At 38.5% G+C, this 26,167-nt stretch overlaps 1 protein-coding gene across 1 annotated transcript in view; it reads left to right on the top strand.

Moving 5' to 3' along the window:
• TDRD3 (tudor domain containing 3) overlaps positions 1-26,167 on the top strand; it is a 109,195-nt gene that overhangs the window by 37,602 nt on the left and 45,426 nt on the right. The window contains exons 3-7 of the mRNA XM_075199797.1: positions 1,453-1,524; positions 2,922-3,071; positions 4,501-4,638; positions 10,194-10,350; positions 11,747-11,872. Coding sequence (XP_075055898.1) covers positions 1,453-1,524; positions 2,922-3,071; positions 4,501-4,638; positions 10,194-10,350; positions 11,747-11,872 — 643 coding nt within the window. The remainder of the gene's footprint in view (positions 1-1,452; positions 1,525-2,921; positions 3,072-4,500; positions 4,639-10,193; positions 10,351-11,746; positions 11,873-26,167) is intronic.

Consider the following 26,167-nt stretch of genomic DNA (forward strand, 5'->3'; position numbering starts at 1 on the left):
AAATGTGGGATTTGTTACTTATTTTAAAGTAAAAATCCCAAATATAGACTTTTTTTCTTTACATCGCAATTCAATTCCGTTTTATGCATTCCTAACTTTTCTCCTACCAATCATTATCTCTTTGATGGTCAAAACCTGCCTGGTGCACATACCTAATTATTTATAATTTTTCATGAAATGGATGTTCAATTCTGTAGTGTAACACAGACTACAATCTGTTTGTGACACCATTGTCACGAAAGAGGTGTATGACTCCAAATGTCAAATACCAAGTTATGTTGTGATAGCAGTCTGTCATTTGTGCAAAAATCTTCAAATGGGGAGAAATTGTGGGACATTTATGAAAACAGGTGTTTAGGCAACTGTATAAAAGAGGTGTTGTAACCCATTGCAGCAAATCAGTGTCTCCTTTTTCTAGAAAATGAAAACTAAATGTGTAAAGTATCAATGGAGGCAGCAGTACATGTTTGTGCAGTTACTTCTGTACAAGTGATAAAATATAACTAGGATGATGTGTGAGGGCAGGAGATTGCCTGTCTATCTTCGTTAATATACACACACACCCTGAAGTATCTTACACTGGCCAACCACGTTTAGCTGTTGTGGTATCTAAAATGGAAAGAGTTGAGCAATTACGTACACAGGCTTGTAGTCATACAGAGTTAGCAGAAAGGCACCAGTGTGAAAAAAATAAAATAAAAATGCCTTAAACATCATTTAAAGTCAGGTTTTATAGACAGTCATTTGTAACCTGCTTGCTTTTATATCCGTAGCAGAGCTGCTCAGGGCACATTATGGTCCGGATTCATGTTCGGGCGCAAGTTGCGTTTTAAGGCAAAAACATGGAACTTGGTCGTAGTTGCAACCGTATTCATCCAATTGAATTTTCAAGTATTCTCTGCCTAAACGTTGCTTGCTATGTAGGTACACACAACAGCCTGCAGTATATGCACGAACGAACTGTTCACTAGACGATTACATTAGAACACATACAATGTTTTAATTCTAAAATAAATGAACACCTCTTAACAGTATAATCATTAATACAAATTTTTTTTGTTTTTTACATTAAATAACTTGATACTTTTAGTGTGTACTGTCCATACAATGTGTTTTATATAGTGTATTTTACTTGCATACACATGTTCTGTGCTTACTAATGTAGTTTTTAATTCAAAGACTGTGCCAAGTCAGTCAGTTCTTACACCTGCCTGTAGCTGGTGCAAGTGATACAGCTGAGATCAGGTGCACTTATGAAACACGAGTGGAATCAGCTGCATTGACGCCAGAACGCACTTACATGACCTATGTTCATCCGCCCCTTCCCTCCCCTGTTCTACATTTTAAGTCGTTGACGGTCATAAGTGACATTTGCTTTCAGACACAAATGTCTTTTTAGGTTATTGTCATTTAAACTAATATGACACCAGTTTTTTGTTTTGTTTATTGCAGAGTTTATCAAAACACAGTAGAAGCAATATTGGAACAGAAGGGGGGCCTCCACCATTTGTGCCTTTTGGACAGGTAGGATTGTCCTCTTGTGGACTGAAAAACACTGATGTTTTCATGTATACTGATTGTCTGTTAACTGTGATCTAAATACACAGGTTTTCAAATGAAATCCAAGTTGCTTATCTACTAGTCTCTATGGGCTTAAAATATTTTTTTTTTCTTTTTTTAAATTAAAGTGTTTTTATTGAAGCTTTAACAGTTAACCTACAAATAAGTACATCTTACCTTAAAATAAAAAAATAAATAAACAAACAGCCATCTATCTAGTTATATGGATGGTGCATATATAGGACAAGATCATGCGAACCAATGTAGTAGATTAGACCAATCAGGATACCTAACCACATAGGCAAACCGAGGGGGAAGGGGTTCCTAATGCCTGGAAACCCCACTCCAAGCCTGGGACACTGTATAATTGAGGTGGCTGGACCCTGCTCCCGCTTCACACAGCTCTGCTTGAAAAGGCAGAGCTGCGTGTACCTAACAGTAGTGCACGCAGCATTGCCCATGTATATTATGGGGATAGGAAGAGTTGGAGAGCAGCCAAGCACTGTCTAAAATTATAGCCATGCCTACATGCATGCTGGTCACGCCCACTGGCGGCATGGTGTGGAAACCCCCCTCTACAAATCCTGTGTTTGCCCCTGAACCAGTATAACGAAGTCTTACAACTTGTTAAATTATAATCTGTAACATCTGACAAGCTATCATAAGAAATTGCAGAAAAATTTGCACACATATATAGCTGCGCAGGGCTGGAGACCGAATATAATATTATTGACGTCCTGACCCCAACAGATAAGCTTTTTTTTTTTTTTTTTTTTTTTTTTTTAAATAGTATGGGAGTACTAACTTTTTAAACCTCTTGTTTATGTTTGGATCTTTAAATACTAAATTTGTAGAAAATAACGTAATATGTCCACAATTGTTTTTTTTTTTTTTCTTTTGGTTTGTTTTTCTTTTACTTTATTTCACATAGCTAAAAAAGACCCACCAAGTCTATGTTGTAATCTTTGCTTATACTTCCTAGCAAATGTATTGGAGTATTTAAGATTGTTAATACCGGATTGTAATATTAACTTTAAAATTCGTGTTATTATAATTGCAATTATTTTTGCATTTACTCAATATCTTTTGTTACATGAAAATAATATATCCATTCACTGCACTAAAGCAGTAATGAATAAACCTACATAAACCTCTATTTTGAAAGATAGTTACTTTTTATAGCATGGCTCTTTTCTGTACAGTCATCATTTTATTGCAAGGATTATATGAAGCACAATTTCACAAGGGAATAATTGATACAATTGCATTTTTGCATTATTTTACAATGTATGTAAACATGTAATGATCACAAAATAAACCTCACCACTAATATTTGCACATTTCTTATTTTTCTCTGTCAGCAACGTGTATCTGTTACTTCAGTTGACAGCAAAGAACTTGATAGCCGGAAAACACTGCAAACTTCTAGTGCTACAAAAGCTATTGGGGAGAATGATGAGTTTGAAAAACAAAGGATTGCTGCCATCGCTGAAGTAGCAAAAAGCAAAGAGGTTTGAGGTCCTTGTTTAGTAGCTAGGCTAATGGATTGAAAACATATCATGTGTATATACCTTTTCCCCTGGAAAATAGTCATTGCTGAACTATGTCTCAAATTTGCTGTTTCTACCTCTCCATTAATAAAAAACCGTCCCTCCAGTATATTTAACCCTTTTGTTTGCAAAGCATAACTTAATACATTACACTTTTTCCATTTGTAATAATTGGGATTTCTGGTTCATATTAGGAGGTTTTCATCCATGCTTTTTGGTGTGCAGTTTTACCTTTAGTAAATTGTGCGGTTTCCTAAAAACGCTCTTTTGTGAAAATGCCCTCTTTGTGCATTGTAAATATTAGTCATGTTTGTTAATAATGATAATTACACTGTGAACGTAAGAAATCACTATACTACCTTTATTAAAAGAAAGAGATTGATGAAATGTTATCGGCTAAGTTTTCAGCTCTGTGTAAAACACTAACTCTCTCTTACACTTTTTACTGCAGTTCATTTTTTAAGCAATGTATAATCATCGAGGTATTGTCTGCGGTAATGTGTGTTCATGTTTACAACGTGGTAAGAATGGGCAACCTCATATACTTCAAGAGCAGCGTGTGTGGCCCTCCAACCTCCAAACCTTTCATATTAAGAATTTATCGAAGCAACGTCGGCACTCCCACATGCCACCTGCCCACTTGCCCCCTATGCCCCTCACACCACCTCCTCATGCCTCACATACCTTCTTCACACGCCACTCCCTACGTGCTTCTAAAACTACCCCACCTGCTTCTTGGACCCTCCCCACATGACCCTCACACCTCTAAAGAATTTGTGTTCTCAAACAACTTCCTTTTCAATAATTATATGACAGCTGTAAGTATTGTTCTCAGTCCTACTCAGAGAATTATTTGGTAAACATGGACCAGTTTATTTGGCTATTTCAGGAAGTATGAAAGCCAAAACCCCATCTTGCTTTCTATAAATAAGCCCTAATAATACATGCATCAGTGTTCTGTTTAGCAAGCTGAAGACTCATTGACAAAGTTATTGCTTTTTCTGGCATCTTTTCATAGTGCTTAGTTTTATACTCCTCCGGAATTGGCAGAAACTTGGACTAGGTGTAAAACTCCACTGGAAGTTACACAGTTTAACGCTTGTGTTATTTTATGCCCTGTTATATAGTTTTCCATTTGTGTTTATTGTTATGGTTCAGTTCAAAGTAGCTCATAAACGTAAACATTATATAACTTATTTTTTACGACTTGAAACGTTGAAAAGAATGAAACAGACATTGAGTAGGTTACTGTTTCGTTTTATGGAAATTAACATTTTATTTATCAGCAGGTGCAGCGCAATAATAAAAATGCAGCTTTCAGGGATTTATTGTCTTCCTTATAATAGCTTCATGTTTAGGATTAGTTTAACACAGTCTCTCTTATCTCCAGACCAAGACATTTGGAGGAGGTGGTAATGCTGGAAGCAATCTCAATGCAGCTTCTGGAGGGAGTCGTAATAGGGAAGTTTTCCAGAAAGAGAAGATAATCAGAAGTGAAGGAAGATCAGAAGGAGTATATCGTGAGCTGGTAAGGTTTAACCACTAAATGAAACATTACATAACTGATTCATGAACAAAAATCCCTTTCCCTCACTCTTTCTCCTTCTTCTTCTTTAGATTCAATGATTTGAATTTGCTTCTTTTTTTTAATTTATTCCTTTTATTATTATTTGTCACTGAACAAAATTCTCTGCTTGTACTGAAATAGAGGAACTGCATTACATAGCACAGTTGTTGGAATATTGTTATTTAGTTTATGCCTTTTCCCATATCATATGCTTATATGTATTTGTGTTTAAAATAAATAGAATTATGCCTTTTTCAGTATTTAACCGATTGTCTTTTCTCATGAAAACTAAACCAACTCTTATAATCCATAAAATGCACAAAAAAAATCTAAAAGTTATCTTATATTAAAACATAATCTACGGACGAAGACATCCTTTCAGACTAAAACAAGGTTACTGGTGATCAGAAACAAAAGCTTTTCTGCACTGGAATAGAGCTGCATTTAATAAACATTATTATTTATTTTCGGTTGCTGCCACCCCCTCTCAAAATCTAATGTTATCAAAAATCTAGTGTCATTTCTGACACAAGGTGATGACTCTGCCGACTGGAGGCAGGACAAACATTGGCGTTTTAATGGGACTCCTCTCCTTTCTAACTTTGTCCTGCCACCAGGAGGCATCAGACAGACCAAGAACTGTGCCTCTGCCTTTCTATTTCACTTTTATATGTTTAACGATTTTTGTAGTCCTCACTCATTGTTTTATATAGAAGCAAGCTGCTTACTGAGTTGAAGCTCTATTTGGGGGTATTTTGCAGGATCTTTGCCTTGTATTTGCTGAGTAACTGTATCCCATGAGCTGACTAGCTGCCTTCCTGCATGAAGTGACCCTGTCCTGTCACTGTTGAGATTCTCCCCTCTGGGTGAATTGTCAGGTGTTTGGTGTTAAACACAGGTCCTCTGGTCCTGAGGCTGCAGTAACTGTTTTATTTCACGGCTTAAACCTAGTAAAGAAAGATCTCCTTCACACCTTCTGACAGCACACTGCAGACTTTCTGCCACAGTGCATTACACTAACCTACACATGAGCTGTTCTATGAAAATCCCTTACAGTTTATACATTAGCTTTGCTCTTGACTTGTCTGAGTTAAATTTGTTCAGGGTATAGGGGAACCCATTTACAATCAATTGGTGTAGGATATATATAATATTACACCAAATATATATATATATATATATATATATATATATATATATATATATATATATATATATATATAATCTTTTATTATTGATGTATAGTACTCCTGTCATAGTTCTTTTTAACGTATGTTATATCTGTCTCAAGTGTGACTAACTGCCACGCCTATATTTTAACATGTCTGCTTCTGGTACTCTTGTTTCCTAAACAAAAAGAACAACTAGGAAAAACATATGTAAAACCAAACATGTTGACCATTAACTTGTCTGAGCCAAACCCTACACCATATTCACAAATGCCTACTCAGATGTTAGAAATAATGAGTTGGCTGAAGACTGTTCCCTGAAGAAATGAGATGCAGCAGTGACAAGATTGATAAAACATACCACCATTTCTTCTTCACCGTTTCCATGTCTTTTAATTATATTTTGACCATATACTTAAAGGGATGTTTTTTTTAACGCAAATACTACTTTATTGAAGCCCCCTATTGCATTGACATGCATTACCAGTACATTGACTTGCTAGTGCCAACAGATTCAGTCTCCGTTGACTTCAGTAGATGATTGTTCCATGATTGTGACATCTGAAATAACTGTTCATTGTGTTTGTACTGCCTTCTTGGGCATGTTAATGTTGGCAGTGACCGTTTCAGCTATTGTAATGGCAGCATGTTGCATGCTTTGGTTGAAAGACCTAGCTGATGGTTCCTTAAGAACAAACGTAATTCTCCTTTCAGGGAGCTTTTCTTACCACTGCAAATTATACCAGCATTTCTAAATTACAAGTGGTAAGGGACCCATTCTCCTTAAAATATAAAGCTTCGAGAGGAGGGAGATGGGAGTTGTCATGTGATGCCAAACTACTTAACAGGAGATTATGGCAGATGCTCAGCCGCAATGACCAGTATGCATCTTAATAATCCAGTACAGTGATAAAGAGGATAGATGCTATTAGCCCACAACCGTGTCAAAATTTCCTTGTGGCACTGCAGATTGGCCCCAAAAACACTCTGAGGCAACCACTAGGATGGATGTCTGTGAGGCCACCGCCATATTGACAGCACCACCTCAAACACAAGTTCAGATTTGAACAGTGACATAAATATATAGTGAGCCATGATTAGCTGACTTGCTCCTTGCAATTAACAACTGTTAGTCAACTCTCCTATAAAATCAGGCAGCTTCAAGAGGACACATCAGCTTAATACTTTCTGGTGAATTCCAAATAAACAGAGGATGCCAGGATTACCCCCAAAGCTATTCAGTGCACATCTTCTCAAGTACAGAGACAAAATACTTATGCTAGACCAGATCTACAACAGGAATGCCACCTTAACCTTTTTCCCGGACTCTTTAAAATCCTGATAAAACAGCTGTGCGGATCTTTTCTCACTACAAAAATGAAGCTAAACTTTGTGTTCTGGATGGGGACAAAAGCAGGTTCACCTCCCCTGAGGGACTGCACTCCGGGCTTGAATTGAGACTACATCTGTATATCCAGATGTCTGTTTCAGTAGGAATGTTTGGTGTCACTGGCAGGTATACACTATTGTTGGACAATACTAAATTGACATGGAGTTCAGGAGGGAGGAGAAACCATGTATTCGTCTATTTCTGTCCTTATAACGAGAAGGCCGGAGGCAGTTAAGTATAGATATAGCTCTTAAAACACATAAGGTCTGTGCAATACCCCTTAAAAGGTTTCATGGTATGGGTTTAGATACCTTCAAGTTTGGGAGAAGAATCAGGGAGGGAAAGTGAAATTTAACTATGTTTATAAGTTCTTTAACAGGTCTCACAATATTGCTTATGCCAGAATTAATATTTGAATACAATTCATTAGTACACAATGAATATGGGTATGTTTGGATAAAGCTGCTGTTTTCATTTATGTATAATCCATTCATTATATTAGTTTTTCGCAGTGTCCATGGTCTAAATGACAAATTAAAGTGGACACTGGTATTGACTTAGGCCAATAAATGAAAACATGGTATAATTATGCTGCAAGAATTTAATGTAGTGGGACAGTGATCGTCAAAATAGCATAGGTAGGATATGCTTATCACTCCACACAGTCTACTTATGCCAGAGGTGTTTCAATTTTAAATAGCAAATTGGTCTCCTTCTCTTCAATAGCTTTTAAATTAGGCTCCAATGACAGATATATAATAATAGAATGTAATATTAATTATAATTTCTGCTGCTTAATTTGTACTGTCCTCCTCAGTTTGATCTTGATCTGACAAATGAAATCATAGTCAAGCTTGCTAAAGTGCATCGACTACCAATAATGATTGGGCGTTTCCTGCCATTCTTCCATGGGATAACATTAGTCTCCACGAGTTGAGCTCTGTGCTTAGTAAGCAAATCTGAATTGGAGCCAGATAAAAGCCCTTGGCGATGTTTTCAGGGAGGGGATCATAGAATTCTTCAGAAGATTATAGGCACAGAGGGTAGAGTTGTTTTGCATGTGTTCAGTTAGCTCATGCACGTAAGGGTCCTTTCAAATGGGACATCCAGACAGATTTTGAAAGAAATATGGGGAAAATGGAAACAATGTTCTCTAACCCCCACTAAAACTAGTTATGAGAGCATCTAGCTTCAGTTATATGTAAAATATGAGATGTATGTTTAATATATATTGCTGTGGATATACTCTTATGTGAATGAATCATTTTACCTCCGTTTCTTTCTGTAAACCTGATGTACTGAAATTATATCAATCCGAGCCAAGCCAGTTTAATATGTGGGAAAAACAATGCATAAATGAACTTTCTGTATTTCAAATGACAATTTGTACACCCACCATAAATAAGAACTAACAAAACGCTCAACAATGTAAAAATGATAAAGACAAAAACAAAGAAGACCATTGTCAATATGCAATTTTGACAGTAGCTAAACTTAATATTAAGGCAAAGGATGGTGGAAAAGCAGGACAGGGAAAGGGCTACAAACAAAGTGAGAAACTATTAGTTAGCAAGATGAGAAATTATACCTCAAGCCTGTTATACCAAAGCCAGATTGAATTGTTAATTCCAGTAAGAAAGGTCAATATAAAACATGATATTTAGCAATCATGGAGTGACCGGAGTAGAGGGGTTTAATGTGAACCAGGGCTCCCAGATGGGATCAAATTTGTCTGCCTTTCCTTGCAATTGAGAGGTAATTTTAGCAGTAAGCCAAATATTATTTTTAATACACTGGATGGGGGAGGAGGGGGCTGGTCTTGCCGAATTTTAGCTGTGGAAGGTGTGTACCAGTGACCACCCAAAATGAAATCTAGTAACCTAACCAATTAGTCATTAATTTCATAATTTAAATTGATGTTATTCATAGCAACCAAAACAGTTGCTAATCTTCTGTCCTGAACCCACAGAGGAACGACGATGAACACGTGATGCAGAATCCTCTGCATTTCCTTCTCACTCTGATTTCATAGTACAGAGGACTTTGTGTGATGTGGAAGTCAATTGTTTCCATCTCATTCAGTCCTATCCTCTGCTGCATCACAAAGCAGATAATAGAGACCTTGGGGAAGCCAGTGAAAGTTCACCTGTCTGCCTGTTGCCCATCACTGTTGTTAATAGGTAGTGGGATATAAATGAAAAAAAGAAAATGTTTTCCTCACCTGAACTGCATAGTTGGCTAAATAATAGTTTAATGCATAATACTTTTGCATTGTGTAGTAATTATTTTAATTTAGTTTATGTATCACAATTTATATGTTCCTTGATCGGTGATGTTGATCATCATGGCATATAGTGCTTGTACATTTCTGGAATAGATGGTCTGCTGTGATGATCCTAAGCAAAATGTTTAATTTGATCCCTGTAGCTTTTTATGATGATACATTTGATTTGTAACTCTGTAATCTAATTAGATTTGAAAATTGCTCTAATCGTAACTAAGTGGTCTTTTAGTAAGTGGAAAAATACAGTACAGATTACTGCAAGATCAATACAACATTACCCCTATAATGTGCAAAGCAATGGTAAATCTTTTTTTTTTCTCCTCCTGTTGGATTATTTTGATATATTTCCATGTTCTCAATAAAAAGATTACTTATCTCTATCGACGGAGCATTTTCAGTTCTTTCTTTATCTCTGAATGCTATTTAAACAAATGTTGTGTTTTTCTCTCCCTTTTTCTTCCCAGCCTTCATGTTTATCAGAGCACTATCACATTAAATAAATGGTCTTGGTTGTTGGGGATTTTGTCTAATATTAAGCAGCTCTGTGATCACAAATACTTTAAGAAATGAGCTATGGATATATAATTGCAGCCTTGGTGAGAATTTTACACTGGAATACATAATCGTACATACCGGGTTATTGAATACCTTCCATGCTTTTATTTTAATAAAGGTTGATGAAAAGGCGCTGAGACACATCACAGAGATGGGCTTCAGTAAAGAGGCAGCCAGACAAGCACTTATGGACTACAGTAACCATTTAGAGGCGGCTTTGAATTTCCTACTAGCTGGCAGTAAACCTAAGCCTCTTCAAGGCCCGCCGGCGCGAGGTATGGTTTTCTGGTATAATGCATTGATTGATTTGAATGTTTAATGACTTAATACGGTGGGTTTATCAAATGAACACATTATGCACATTGGTACAGAGATCTGGGGGTAAATGTATCAAGCTGAGAGTTTTCCGGCAGGTTTGAAAAGTGGAGATGTTGCCTATAGCAACCAATCAGAATCTAGCTTTCATTTGATAGAATGTACTAAATAAATGATAGCTAGAATCTGATTGGTTTTTCAAACCCGCCGGAAAACTCTCAGCTTGATACATTTACCCCCTGAAGTTCATAATAAGTTCACTAACTTTTAACATTTTAATAGTTACAAGCCATTCTGTCAATTGGTCTTAAATCTCATGTATTACAACGTATCATCTAAGCACATGTATGCAACTTCCTAGCTCACACTTTATGCTAATCTATAGCGCACTAAATGGCAGCCATTTATACTAAAGCATTGCCAAGCCTAAATGGTCATAATGGCAGACATTGATTAAAACTGTAAAAACTAGGCATGGTCTGTACCAATCAGTCAGATTATATCTGTCATTTTTCCAATGCAATTTAAAAAATGGACGCAAATGACTGGTTGCTATAAACATATTCAGATTACTTACAAAATTAGTACAGGTTGGTAAGGCTAGTTTGTAGATCACTGCAGGTTGCACAGGACTGAGACAGTAAAATATAGACCTGTCGCCTACATGTGAGAAATATATATTGGTAGATAAAATATAAACATTCTTTTCTATTCACCTCTTTACATGAGAGAATGGAGATTGCACATCGGTCTAGCCTTATTATTTAGTTGCTAGTTCACTTGGTAATATTGCACAACAAGTGAATCTAAACTTTAAAAAATGAGAATTGCAAGATGTGTTTTCTTTAATTGTAAAGACCTTGTTAGTATATTTTATTTTATATTTTTTCCTCAACATATGCTGTTTAGCACACTCTCACTCTTTTTTAAATAAATCTTAATGGCAGCTGCTTGTCAGTACACTGAGATGGTAAAGCTGATCTTAATCAAAGTAAATGACTCCTTTATCACCCCTTTATTGCTGCCATTTGTATGAATAGATGCCTTATACAGGGTTTTAAAGGGACGTATTGTAGGTTTAGTTGTGCTTGAACAGTTTACATGTTTCTTTCCTTTATTTTTGCCACCATTGTAAGAAACTTGTGTCCTGTCCGGTAAGGAAGGACTTGTAGCATAATGGGTATTTAAGAACATATCAAATGTTGCTCAGAAGGAAACTCCTATAACCATGGAAGTATAGTCTTTTTCTAAAATGTTTTGTTTGTGGGAACACTGAGAGACTGCATTTATCTGTGCATTAAAAATCAACTAAAAATATTGCTCTTTTAAGACACAATGTTTGTTGTGATTTATCAGGTAAAGGGAGAGGCAGAGGAAGAACACGTGCGGAAGAGGGTGATGAATTGGCAAATGCCAGACCCTCTGCACCAAGTACTCTCTTTGACTTTCTGGAGTCCAAAATGGGAAGTTTCTCCATTGAAGGTTAGTATCTTAAGCTTAGACAATAAAATGAATGTATTTATTTTAAATAGTTTAATTTTTTTTTTCCTTCCTTCAGTTTAAAGCGGTTTGATTTGTGCTGAGGTTTTCTATCTCCTATTCTCTCTGTTACAGGGATGGCAGCCATCAACACAGCAAATAATCTGCATTTACCAGAGTTATAAATAAGAAATAATGTTTCCCTGTTTGCACAGGTGGACAATACAATGAGGCATTTAGTAAACCTCACTGGACAAGTCCAAACTTTAGGGTTGCAGTTTATTTTCCAAATTAAATGCCATTACAGTGGTGTAGACAGTGACCATAGCTATACCATAAAATATATAACTTGTTCCACAAATGTGTGTTTTATTTGCTGTAGGTAACCTGCTACAAAGTTTAGAATCTGTCCACGTACGTATTGAAAGGTGTAATTTAACGTCCACTGTGAGCATTGCAAATAGTGTGATTTTATTTGGTGATTACTTTTGTGCTTATGCTTTTGGTCATTTTCCATTGAGCAAAACGGAAAGCACAAACTTTACCTTGTCAAATGTGTAGTTGATCGCCAGCATCTTGGCACACATCTGGTCAAATACATATGCTAGTACCCTAGAATGGGGGCAGGGGGCCCTCTGTATAAATCTGAAGGCACCACAGTATTGGATTCTAGGAGAGCCGTACGCACAGAGATGGGGGCAGTCTGCAGCCTCTGTTAGATTGTCATGCACGCTCAGTATGGTAATCCTCAGCACCTAGATGCCCAGACTGAATAAGCAGAACACAGCCGAAAATTGCTTTCAAATCTGTGAAATTAGGTAAAACATGTTTAATCCCCCCTTCACACACGTTTTTATATATTTTTTTTAAATGATACATTTATGTGGATATTGTTTAAAGAAAACGTGAATAAAAATTAAAAGGAAGTGATGTGAGCTTAATGACAAGGAAGTAGTGTGAGAAAATAACGTTTATATACCTTTTTTAGATGTGTTTTGCAGAGACATGAAGCACATGACACCACACGCCACACACCCTCATGTCAAAAAGTTAATCATACCGCTTTCCTAGTGCCCCCCCAGCAATATCCCGGGTATATAAACCCGGGATATTGCTGGGGGACAAGACTCCCAGGCAATTTCCCGGGTCGACCGGGTTCACACTGAACCCTGGCAGACCGGGTCTGACAAAAAGAAAAGATAAATTTTAAATAAATAAAATAAAAGTCTTCGTAATACCTAAGTATTTCCTCCACGCTGATTGTCCGGCAGGTTACATGAAGAAATTACGTCATTCCTATTGGCCAGGGAGAAAATTGTGCATTTAAAGCGGCAATAGCAGACCCTACGCATGGATTACAGTATACAGGCATAGGGTCCGCTATTGCCGTTTTAAATGTATAATTTTCTCCCTGGCCAATAGGAGTGATGTAATTTATTCTTGTAACCTGCCGGACAGTCAGCGTGGAGGAAATACTAAGGTATTAAAAGGACTTGTTTGTTTTTTTTGTTTTTTTTTTTAAATTCAACTTTTTTTAATGCGAGAGTTACTCCACCAAAAGACCCGGGTCTAATTCCCAGATCAGCCGACCCGGGAATTAGACCTGGAGTCATTCATACTGCAGCCTTGACCCAGGAAAAACCCGGGTCAAGGCTGCAGTATGAAAGGGGTATCACTTGTATCATATCTAACTGGAGCTGGTATGTTGTCTCCAAGAAGAGCAAATAAATATTTACTGTAAAAATTAAAATATTCAAAAAGTGGAAACATTTTTATTTACTTTTTTAATATATAATCACAAAATTATATAAAAATAACTTTTGATACCCTCACAAATAAAGTTTGCAAAAGTTTACTGGCCGTGGGCAGTTTGAGGGATTTCCTTGCCAAATGTGGATTAAGTGCATAAATAAGCATTGCAAGTTTTGCACTAGAGTGTTAGAAAAAGATTTAAGTCTGCAGGAGGGAATTAGTTAGAGTGTAGAACAGTTCCCTTGGTTTGTGGGAACGTACTCAGCCTTTTTATCCCTGTAAAAGGACTTAAATTTTCCACCACTTCTGGGGTCACGGAGATTGGGCTTTGTCCCTATATTTGTATTCGGAATGTGCATTACAAGCTACACTTTTGCAGGAATGCACTTTTCTAAGTGTACTTTGACCAATGTAGTGACTCATATAAAGACCATACAAATGCCCCCTCACAATCATGATTAATTTAAAACATAAATGAGGCTAAAGCAAGCAGTGTTAAGAAATAAATAAGATTCTTTATTTTTTTTTAAAGTCTCGTAAATTCATATGTCATAGCTAATAGTTGGTGATTTCTGATGTTATTACTCCAATGTTCATTACTAAAACCTGTGCTTATAATGGACAAAGCCCTACTGTAAATTTAATGAGTATCCCAAGTCATCTCAAATTTCAGTGACTTGATCTATGGCTTCAACTGTGGTGACACGGGCACCCTTCTGGTGATGCACACACAAACAACTTCTTGCTGACTCTTTGCTTTTTTGTCAGGATAACAAAGAGTAATAGATAACACAAAGTTCCACTCTTTTTTTTTTCTTTTTTTTTTACCCTAATCCTAAATAAAACTCCCTAGACACCAGCCTACTTATTCAGCATCAGTCACCCTGTAGAAATGAAAATTGCAGGTTTAAATACTTTACACTACTCCCCCAGCCCTAACTTGAACAGATGATGTTCCCACTTTGCCTTTAAAAAGGACTTCTCTGCAGGTGTTCTGTTTGATTACGCTCACTACAGACACACTCTGTCAGCTTGCTGTTAGCTGTGGTGAAAGATCCTACGACTCTACTACAAAATATTTAAGTGAAATCACACTCTATAATATTTTTCACACATATGTCCTCCACCTGTTTATCTTTAAACTAGGTGCACTGTTATGCATATATATAATTATTTCTGCAGCTTTGCCTTGCAGACTGAACACCTAACTCCTGTCTTAGCGGCATATTCAGTTAAGCTCGAAGTGCCTCTGGAACGGACCCAGAGGCATTCCGTATTCCCACAACATCACGGATTTCCGTTTGCCCCCCCATAGAGTTGCAAAGGGAAATCCGCGATGTTGCAGTGCCGTATTAACAGAAAAAATGCGCAGCCGCTATGTCCATGACTAATTGAATTTGCCCCTTAGACTCCCTTTGTCATATGGTCATATAGCTTCTCCGTTACATCTATTATCTTTTTAATAGTGGGGATGCATGATCTCATTTATAATCTTTCAGTTTTGTCATTGCAAATTGTTTTAGTATTCAAATTAACATTGTATTATCTACCTAGTTTTTTGTCTAATTACGTGGTTTATATCAGAAAAGACATCTACCTGCCACACAGCTGTGTGTTGTGGGATTTGTGTGACAGCTTGCTTCCTTGAGGTTGGGGAAAGGGGGGCAGACTTCAGTGGTTGTGCTGGTATCAGTGTAATCTGTGGCTAAAGTAAGTTTTGTATGAACAAATGTGAATAATTGTATCTTTGACCACCAGTTGAATATTTTATCTATTTACTAGCGATGTCAAAGGTAAAAAATAAATAAATAATTTGTCACAATTGTTTATAAATGTATTCCCACCACTTATGTATTATAGTAGCATTATACACATGTACAAAAGACACAAGAAATACATACTAATAATAATTTGCAAATAATGTGTTGAACAATATACAGTGTGTGGCTTGATACAGAACGGCATTTATACAGAAAAATAGTTGATAGTTATAGCCTTGTAAGTTAGAAGAAAGCATGCATAGGCAAGCTGTTAAAAGCTGCAGAGACAGGTCCGTTGGAGGATCACAGATATTAATGGTAGGATATAGGAGCCATAAATTATCAGACACAATTATTCTTTATGCTTTCTTACCAATGGATTGTAGAAAAAATATTGTTTCACAGTTAATAAAAATGTTCTTGTCCAAACTATATTGTAGTATTCTTAAGGGTATTATATGATTACAGGTTCCAAATATTTACAGCAGTTTTATAACTGACAAAGTAAGGAATGTTTAATGCTTGCATTTAATCCTACTTCATTAAATCTAAAGATATGTTTTCCCCCACGCAACAGAACTACAGACCCTCTGTTAAAACATGAGTCTCCACAAGTAGTGAAGTTTTGTTTAGATGGAATCCTCCTTTACTTGAACTCATGTTGTCTCCATCAATATTTTGGCATAAAAGCAAGGAAGTTGCTGACTCTGACACTTGTGTAGATATGTAATCTATATAACTGTTTATGTCCTTCCAAGTAATAATATTGCAGGATATTTTTTACTTGCTGTCTATATTGAATAAAGAAAGGAATAGTGTAAAATCATAGTTACCAGTACAACTTGTTCTGTAGGTCACGGTCTGCTCCTGCAAAGAAACCTTTTCTTATTTCTGGGTGCGAGTATTAAGTATTTAGATTAATTGTATAGATCCATTGTATAATTGGTGGCTTTTCATTCTTTTGAGCTGGTAGTCAGCTTGCAGCCTAATTAGTTTGTACAACAACTATTTGTTAGGAGTCTGTGCATTTCTTCTTCCCACTAAAAGGTCTGTAATGGTTTCATTTATGACTTATGTGACGGTTTGTTGCGAGGGGCGGGACCAAATTGATGCGATTCACAGCGAATTGCGTTATTTTGCCCAGCGAATTACGGACTATGGGAGACTTGACTGCTCTCCCGGGAGTCTGGGAGACCGACCCTGGACTTCGAGAGTCTCCTGGAAATTCCGGGAGAGTTGGCAAGTATGGGATACAGTGATAATAGAACAGATTCACCAGTAGTAGCCTCCTGATTGTGTCCAGTCCTTGTTTTCCCTATAATAAAAGCAAATAGACGTTCCTATACACACTTAAACACTCAGTGTTCATATATAAACTGCAAGTAGAATAAACATTTGACAATATTATAGGTATAGCTTTTGTATTTCTGGGCTGAAAATATACCTGAAATAACTGAACTGTTTAAACTTCAAGAGCCAATAAAATTAAAGCCTTTTTTATTGGAATCCCCTTTTCTAAAACATTCACTCTACACCTGTGCATTCTCAAGATGGGGAAGTCCATTTTCTTCTCCTGCAACCACTGTATTGGGGGAATTCATTTAACAGCACGGTATTGCCGGCCAATATGGTAAAGATTCTCCACCCGTTTTCCTCTTGCATCTCTATGGGATGTAAGGGAAAAAGAGCTGCGATTTGGGAAAAACTCTTGAGACGATGTGTCTTCGCGGACTGTTCCAGGGACGCATTGCGGCACCTTGCGGCTAACGGAGTTCCCCACTATGTTTGAGTCAGTCAGATGTGTAAGCTCTCACTTACATTGCGGACAGCCTTCACTAATCTTCTGTCTTCTGGTTAAAAATAACTTAAAATGCTTTTTTTTCTAGCACAAATAATTCAAAGAATGTGTATATGCCTCACACATTATACCAATATTAAAACATTACATTGTGCCGCTGTATGCCATCATACCAGTAGTGTTCAGACTGTGCTAGCAGTGTCCACATTATGCCAGCAGTTCCCAGCAATGCCCTCTGCACATTCCAGCAGTTTCATCATTATGTTAACAATGTGCCAGAAATACAACCATTATTCCCACTATGCCCCACTCTACAACTGGCATAACTTATGGCTGGTATACTTTTCGCTATTCTCCTCCTATTTTCTAACAGCAAGTGGCTACCTACTATTTATGCCACACTATCGCTGTGGGTGGAACACTGTATACAGTTTGTGGAGGATTTCCTCCCTAATTACACTGTAGGATTTCCTATTTATCCTGTTCCTCCAATGGTAGTATATTTATTCATGTACTAAATAAGGATTAGCAGCTTTTCATTTGTGAAACTGCTTGCCCTCAATTTTCTGTACTCCAAACCACTCTTTCCTAGTTAAAATAGACTAAGAAAGTGATTGGATGGCATGCATGACAAGTGTGTTTTGTGCTGGCGTAATTAAGCGGACTCTGCAGAGTTAACACAGAACCATAAATTCCCTCAGCAGTCATGAATAGTCTGTACCTGTGATTATGCTCACTGCACCAGAATTTATGCAATAAATGTTTATGCAAATTTGATGGGAAGAATACCATAGAGCATTCCACTGAATAATTCTTTCCATATATGATGAGGTGGCCCAGTAGCTGACATTTGTGTGCAATTGCGTTCCACATGCCATTTAATCCAGTTACCATTTATGTGTGATTTCCAGATTCCGATTATTAATTGCCAGATTAACACCTCCAACAGTGACATTGTGCTCTCGTCCCCTATTCCGGTTTTGTCTCATACTTTGGTAGCCATCTGTAGGTAACTATTAATAGCAACTCGCAAGCAGCAGCAGGTCAAGTCACAAAACGAGAGCTGCTGCCAAGATGGCAGTGTGGCAATTGACAACAAAAATATTGAACACTGTGGGCCCATCTAACCACCTCAAGTCCTCTGGCCAAGAGAAAATTGCTGTGCGCCATCCCGGGTAAACAGGGAATGCATTATAAGCATGGCACTTTACTATGCACCATTATTGCAAAAGATTTGTTTTGCAAACAACTTTCTTAAATACCCTTATTGTAGTCACATGTGATCTGTTTGAGGATGTTACTCTGCTGCCAGAATTCAATTATTTCCCTATTGGATATTGACTATTTCTGGTCATATTCAAAGAGTAGAGAAACAGGAGATTTCTGGGTGATACTTGGGACAAGTAGAAGGCAAGGAGAGGCTGTATAGAATTTATCTGAATTGAGCTGATGTCTGTACTTTTTTGGGGACAAATGAAATAGAAAACTATTAACACTGTTTGCTATTAACACTGGGTTTAGAAACCTTCTACACGTTTCACCCATTTGCCATTGAAAACCTGTTCTCTAAAAGAAATTGTATAGATCTAAAGACTGGGGTTCATGTACAACTGTATTCATGACAGTGCCAAATAATGGTTGATGCCTAGTATTAATATCACATTTAAGGGAAATTGTTCTTTGTCCAGATATAATCATTTTAAGTGATTTGTTTCTGTTGTGTAAAAGGATGAACAATCTGTACCAGCCTGGCAGCCATTCACTCCAGTAGTAATGATCTGTAATTACTTTAAACCATTTCAGCAGATCAAATGCATAAGGAGAAACACTATATAAAGCATGTGAACAAAGATAAAAAGACAAGGCTTTTATGGAGGCCCCTTTCAAACCTATTGTTTTGGATACCCACATAATGCAGTGTGTGTGTAAAAACTTTATAAGTGGAGCAAGTATTTAAAGGATCTGGTAGTCAAAACAGACAAAGTTGCTTAATATTGCTTAATTTTGATAACTTCAACTGACTACAATAAACTAGAAGAAAACAAATCAGGTTGCTTTAGATGTATTGGTTCTACCACTTGTAATGGTCAGTGCAAGGACCACATTTCAACATCTGCATAATTTATATAAATATAAGATTAGACATCATCAGAGTTGCTTGTTTCCTCATCAAGGAGACATAGCATTATTATCAAGCAAGTTTGATTTGGCTTACTTGTATGACAGAAACTATAATATGGAATTCTTTGGTATCTAGTAGGATCATTGGCAGATCTGTAGATTCGCTACTTGTTATACAGTACATGCTGAATTTTTTTTTAATCTTATTACTCAAACTAGATATTTATATCTGTATATAGATAAATGAATAGATATATATGTGGGATGTCTGTTTGGTAACACTACTGATTTGTATATATTTGTGCATTTTTTTATATTGTAACAACACAATTATACTAGGGGAGCCCACTCTTCTGGTCTCCCTGTTAAAGTGCAAACCAGCCCAGTTAGCTAGAACTATAGCAAGTTAAAGATTCAAGGGTGGGACTGCACTTTTGTTTTTTTTTTTAATTGTCTATTAGTCCAAACAATACAAGCATACAGTGGATGAAAATAGATCACTGCACATAAACATCATCGAGGTAACAAAACAAAGACATGAACATCAGCAAGAGGTTGACACTGCTAAACTTCCAAACATTTTTGAGGATACATGAGAAAGAGGTCAGAGGGGGAGAGAGACTGTGTAGCTAGAACCATTTGGGAAGGGAGAAGAGCACAGAGATGGGGGCAGGAGTCTAGAATTAAACATAAATTAAGGAAGGGGGAAGAATGGAGCAACCTCAGAGGAGTTTAATTGAAGGGTGAGCGAGATTGAAAAAAAGAACAACCATGGGTCCCATATCTTGTCAAAGGATTTAAAGGAGCTGTTGAGAATTCTGGTCATGAATTCCATACGCTGGACGTGCCAGACTCAACTAATTATAGATTGAAGGGAAGGGGAGGAAAGTTGTTTCAAGTCAACTGCGAGTTGACATGTGGCAGCCGAGAATATATGCCTAATGAGCTTCTTCTGATGGCGAGTAGCCGGGGAGATTCCCAGGAGTAGAAGAACATTTTTTGTCTCTAGGTGGGTACTAATTTGAAGTATAGATATAGTATAGACCATGTTTATCATATCCAGCCAGAAACTGGTGCATTTTTTTTGCAGCCCCACTAGATATGGTGGGAAGTTCCCTCCAAGGAACACCGATCTGAGGAGTCGGGGACCATTTTTTATTGCGTCAAGTTGGTAGTAAACACCAGTTTATATACATTTCCTTTAAGTTTGGCACACTTGGAACTAGAGGCAAGATTCTCATGAATCTCGCACCAGTCATCTTCATCTAAAGTCTCACTTAAGTTCCTAACCCAGGACAGTTCATGGGGGTCCTGAAGACCAGAGGTACATAGGGCGAGTTCTGTATATAACGTGAAGATTAGACCCGCTGTAGAGTACTGGCAGAGGCACAGATTCAAACTAGAAGGGACATGAGGACAGACTGTGTTTAACAATGTTATGAAAGTTTTGTAAATGCAAAAATTAATAAAAACACTGCATAGGACTGTTGAATTTAGATTGGATATCAGAAAATTGGTGGAAAAGATCATTACAGGTCAAGTGTCTTAGATATCTAATTCCTAGAGAATGCCATAGGTTAAATAGAATTGGTGTGGAGCCTGGGAAAAGTCTCAGGTGTTAAAGAGCGTAATGTTGAGAAACAGAGTCCCAAATTGCCATGTAATGGGAGACAGTGTGGTGAAACAGAACTCACATTGGGTGGTGAGCCCACGAGAGCCAAAGTAGAGAAGCAGGACAAAGAAATCCTAAACCTTCAGTCTCAATATGGACTCTAGAGGCACTCGAAGTACACCGCAAGCAAGCTAAGCAGAGAGGTAGTAACGCCTAAAGTCAGGTTGCCCAGACCACCACCCCGTGAGGACCTCTGTAGAACCGTTATTTATACTCCGGGACACCTTGCCAACCAAATAAATTGTAATCTATAAACTTGGAGGAATTTGAAAACATGGGGGGGTATGATTGGGTATGGTCTGGAAATTGTATAAAAGCCTGGGGAGGATGTTCATTTTAGTAGCATTGATAAGGCCTATCCAGGAGATTAAATTGTAGGACCACAAGATAAGATTTGATTTGGGTATGCAAGGGAAGTTAGCTTGAAAAAAATTGGAGATAGCGTTTAGTGATATAACTCTCCAATTGAAAGGGAAGGTCTGCTCTAAGAGTTATTTGTCCAAATGAGGAATCTAAGAATCCGAGAATTCCGTTTTGTCCAGATTGATCTTGTTGCCAGAAAAATTACCATATAAATCAAGTTCGACCAAGAGGGGGGGATAGAATAGTGAATGTCAACAAGACATCATCTGCATATAGCGCCAGCTTGTGTTCCGTGGAACCCACTCTAATACCAGATATCTCCCGTATCATGGCAAGCATATCATGGCAAGCATTGGTTCTATTATAAGGGCAAAAATAAGAGGCGAGATATGGTACACCTGATGCGTACTATTAGAGATTAAGAATTGTGCCAAAGTAAGGCCATTAGCAGCGACTGTAGCTGAGGAGCAGTGATATAAATCTGAAATACCCCTTAGAAACTTACCAGAGGATGCCATCTATCCAAGCACCCCATCCATAAATGACCAGGATATATGATCAAATGCATTTTCAGCATTGTGCTATGATAAAGGAAGTAACTCTGCCATCATGAATGGAGTGTATCAGATCGATGGACCCCCTAGTATTAACAGACGCTGGTGATCCCGGCATGAAACCCACTTGGGATGGATAATGGATGGGAGGAGGGGATTCAATCTAGTGTCCAAGATCTTGGCATAAAGATTCAAATCGACATTGAGAAGAGATATCTGTCTATAGCTAGAGCATTGCGTATGGCAGCGGTTCCCAAAGTGTGCGCTGCGGCTCCCTGGGGTGCCGTGGCGCTGTCACTGGGGTGCCGCGATCGCCCTTGCAAAACAAGAAGAGAAACAAAAAAAAACTTGCCCATCATCCAGCGCTGGATCCTCCTCCTCACGTCCGGCAGCCTCAGTGAGAAGTCCGGCAGCCTCAGTGAGAAGCAGCAGCAGAGAGGAAAGAAGGTAAGTAAGGGAGAGTGAAGGGGGGCACAGAGAGACATTTATTGATTATAGAAGGAAAGATGAAAGGCCGATGGAACACCAAGTTAAACATTTAACTATATGCAGAAAGCCTAAGAAATAAACGCTGCAACAGGTCACTGTGTTTTTCATAGTTAAAATAGAGAGCATAAATGTGTTGTTAATAGCATGAAAGAGCAGCAAATCATAATGAATATGTGAACTAATAATATATAACTGCATTGGATTACAGAAATGTATTTAACAAGCATAATACTGTTAAGACATTTAAAACACTATGGGTAAAGGCACATTTTGTCTTCTGTAAGTACGCTAATTAGTTTGCTATTATTAGCAGAAAATTGTACCTTCATTAGAAGTTTACCATGTTCATAGAATTTTTTTTTACATTTTTTATTTATATATCCATTTCCAGGGTCACTTTTTGAAATTATACCACCCAAAGGACACTTTAGAGAGCACATTGCTACCCAAACTTGAACACTGGATATGATCACATATTTAACTAGCATTTTATTAGGAAGAGGAACAGATACATGTATAGGATCTTTAAACCATAAGCCAATTAAAGCAAACTTTTGAAGACCATAAAAAGAAAATACTTGCTGCTGTTTGGTGATAGTTTCAGACACATAGGGGGGAATTCAGTTGGCCACGTTACTTGTCAAAGTAACGCGGGCAGTACACCATTACCGTTACTATGGTAATAGTGCGTATCATTACCGTTAGCACTGTAATTTTAATGCTGATTTTTACTGAGAGCCGCAATCTGTGTTAAAATTACAGTACCTCAGTGAGGAGCAGCAGCAGAGAGGACGTCAGGAAAGAAGGTAAGTAAAGGAGAGTGAAGGGGGGCACAGAGAGACGCGCTGAAGGGGGCACAGAGAGACGCGCTGAAGGGGGCACAGAGAGACGCGCTGAAGGGGGCACAGAGACGCGCTGAAGGGGGCACAGAGAGACGCGCTGAAGGGGGCACAGAGAGACGCGCTGAAGGGGGCACAGAGAGACACGCTGAAGGGGGCACAGAGAGACACGCTGAAGGGGGCACAGAGAGACACGCTGAAGGTGGGGGACGGAGAGAGACGCTGAAGGTGGGGGACGGAGAGAGACGCTGAAGGTGGGGGACGGAGAGACACGCTGAAGGTGGGGGACGGAGAGACACGCTGAAGGTGGGGGACGGAGAGAGACGCTGAAGGGGGGGGACGGAGAGACACGCTGAAGGGGGGGGACAGAGAGAGACGCTGAAGGTGGGGGACAGAGAGAGATGGCGAAGGAGGGGACATAGTAATATGGTGAAGGGGCGCAGTGATATGATGAAGGGGCACAATGTGATGGTGAAGGGCCCTAAATACATCTTACGTCATTTTGACCCAACTACTTAAAAAACTGGACTACTCGGTAATTATTTTGGCTTAGGGGTGCCTTGGAAAGATTATGGTGACCCTAAGGGTGCCTCTAACTGAGAAAGTTTGGGAACCACTGGCGTATGGTATTTCCCAGGCTTTGGGATCACTGTAATGTTAGCCAGTGTGGTGGCAGAGTCGAAGGGGGCCCTCTCCAACACTTTTTATTAAAGAAGAAGACCGCTAGAGGAGGACCAAGAACCCCTGCAAATTTCTTATAATATTCAGCAGAAAAACCACCTTGGGGCTTCCCGCACAACTCCTGGCACCATTTCAGGTGACGAGTTCTCCAGAAAATAATCAGAGATTGCCATTTTGATGCCCAAAGAGTCAGTCTCATTCAGTAATAGTAAATCGTCCAAATGTCATCTGCATGAGCGTGGGAAGTGCCAGATAAGGCCCAACAAAATACATACTCCCACATGGTTGGTCTAAAAGAATGGTTTGAAACCAGCTTGGATAATATCAATGTGGGAATATGTCTGATGAGGAGCTGAGAAATGAGTATAATCTTTGGCAATGGAATTATTAAGGTGCCAGGAATTGTATAGGTTGTACTGTTTCAGTAAAGCTATCGAGCTTAATGAGTCCTTGGAGGGGCATTTGTCTAGGGAAGGCTCAAGAATATCATTGCCCTTTTCTTAGAGCATAAACAGATGCCAATCACTAGTAAGATGCTGCCCTCTGAGTCTGCATAGATGGTATAGTACAAGAAAGGGACTTGCTATGAATAAGTATTGCTATTCCCTGCTTTTTACAGTTCGCAGAGGCAAAGAATGTCTGGGAAAACTGCTTTCCCTGAGGTTGAGGATGGGTCTCTTGCAGAAAGTCCAAGTCCGCATTTTTTCTTTTTCAGGCTACCGTCCTGGGGTGGGGAGTTGAGGCCAACCCAGTTACTTTGATAGAACGAACTTTCAGGGCCAAAGCAACAAAATGGAGATCTCCGCTAAAAATATAATGATCAATAAAAGAAGGCTATTAATCCTTCCAAAAATGTGAAAGTGTTTCAAAGACATAATCTCGTATAGCAGTATAAACATAGGAAAGGGTGCGCAGATGATGGCCTAGCGTCCTACTTTGAAGACACTGAGGATCAAGGACCAACAGTAAACAATGAAACCTAAAATACTAAGAACAGTGCGCAGTAGACAAGTAATGGGATAATTAAGGAACAATGCAGCATGACAAAAGGAAGGGGAGGAATGTTGTGGGGGCAGGAGAAGAATAGGGTTGGGGAGATAGAAAAGGGAGTGGAAAGGAAGGGTAGAAGACTGAAATAGGAAAGGGGGAGGGAAGAGGGAACTATCTCTGACAGTAAATATATGAGAAAACATGAACAGAAACAACGAAATAGGAAATAATAAGAAAAAACATGTTATCACAGGCATGTATCACGGTACACAAAGTAGGCATATTAAACTTTTAATATTAGGAGCACAAGTACAACATTAATATAAAGGAGTCTAGAGGACACAAAAGGCAGGAAACAGTGAACTCAATCAGCGGCGGGATCTCCACATGACAAAAAGCAAAACAACGGAGAGAGACGCTCAAAAGAAGCAATAGCTGGTTTGTGGAGGAGGTGCATCTCTGACCAGCGTCGCTGGACTCTGGACCATTCAGGGTTCAGAGGGGCTGCACATTGGGGTTTTGGGGAACCAGACTGAGAAATAGCTGCCACGTGTAAGATTTTCAATTTAGCAAGTAAATCTTGTCCCTGTGCTAGAGTTTTGATGTAATCGGTGGAATTAGTTGCAAAGACTTGTAATTGAAAGGGGAAGACCCAATGATATCTTACGTTATGTTGGCGGGGAAGTCTGGTAACAGATGTAGGTCTCGCCATTCTGGATAATTGAGGGGGCGGGGTCCTGGAACAGTTGTATTTCGAAAGGAGGTTCATAGAATTGTCCCTGGTAGCCTCTTTATTGTACGGAAGTAATATAAACGGACAATGATGTTCCGAGGAGGTTGGTCACAAGTGCCCGGTCCATGAGACAGTCCGTGTCCAAAAGATCCCTAGGGATATGTGTAAATAAGTGCCTAATAAAAGAACAGTGCTCCAACGGAGAAACATTTTCCAAAAAACATTCTGGACATGAGTATTGTTACGGCGGGATCGTTTTTCAGAATCCTCCTGTTTCTGTTTTAACATATCAATCTCGTTATGCAAACAGGACCATTCCCATCCTGAGAGCGACAGAGATTGTCTGTTTTTAATTCAAGGGCATCTGTTCTGGTGCCCAGCAAGAGACTTTTTCATATTTGAAATTGTTGACAGCCTTAGTTCATGATTGAATGCCACTTTGGCACCTTCAAGAAGAGGAGTTATGATGGCTTGTATTGGCGGATCAAGCTCTACTCCCAAAATTGGAGAGTCTGATGCATCCGATTGAGCAGATTGGAGAGGAGC

This window comes from Mixophyes fleayi, chromosome 2 (genome assembly GCF_038048845.1).
Source record: "Mixophyes fleayi isolate aMixFle1 chromosome 2, aMixFle1.hap1, whole genome shotgun sequence".
In the NCBI taxonomy this organism is placed as follows: Eukaryota; Metazoa; Chordata; class Amphibia; order Anura; family Limnodynastidae; genus Mixophyes; species Mixophyes fleayi.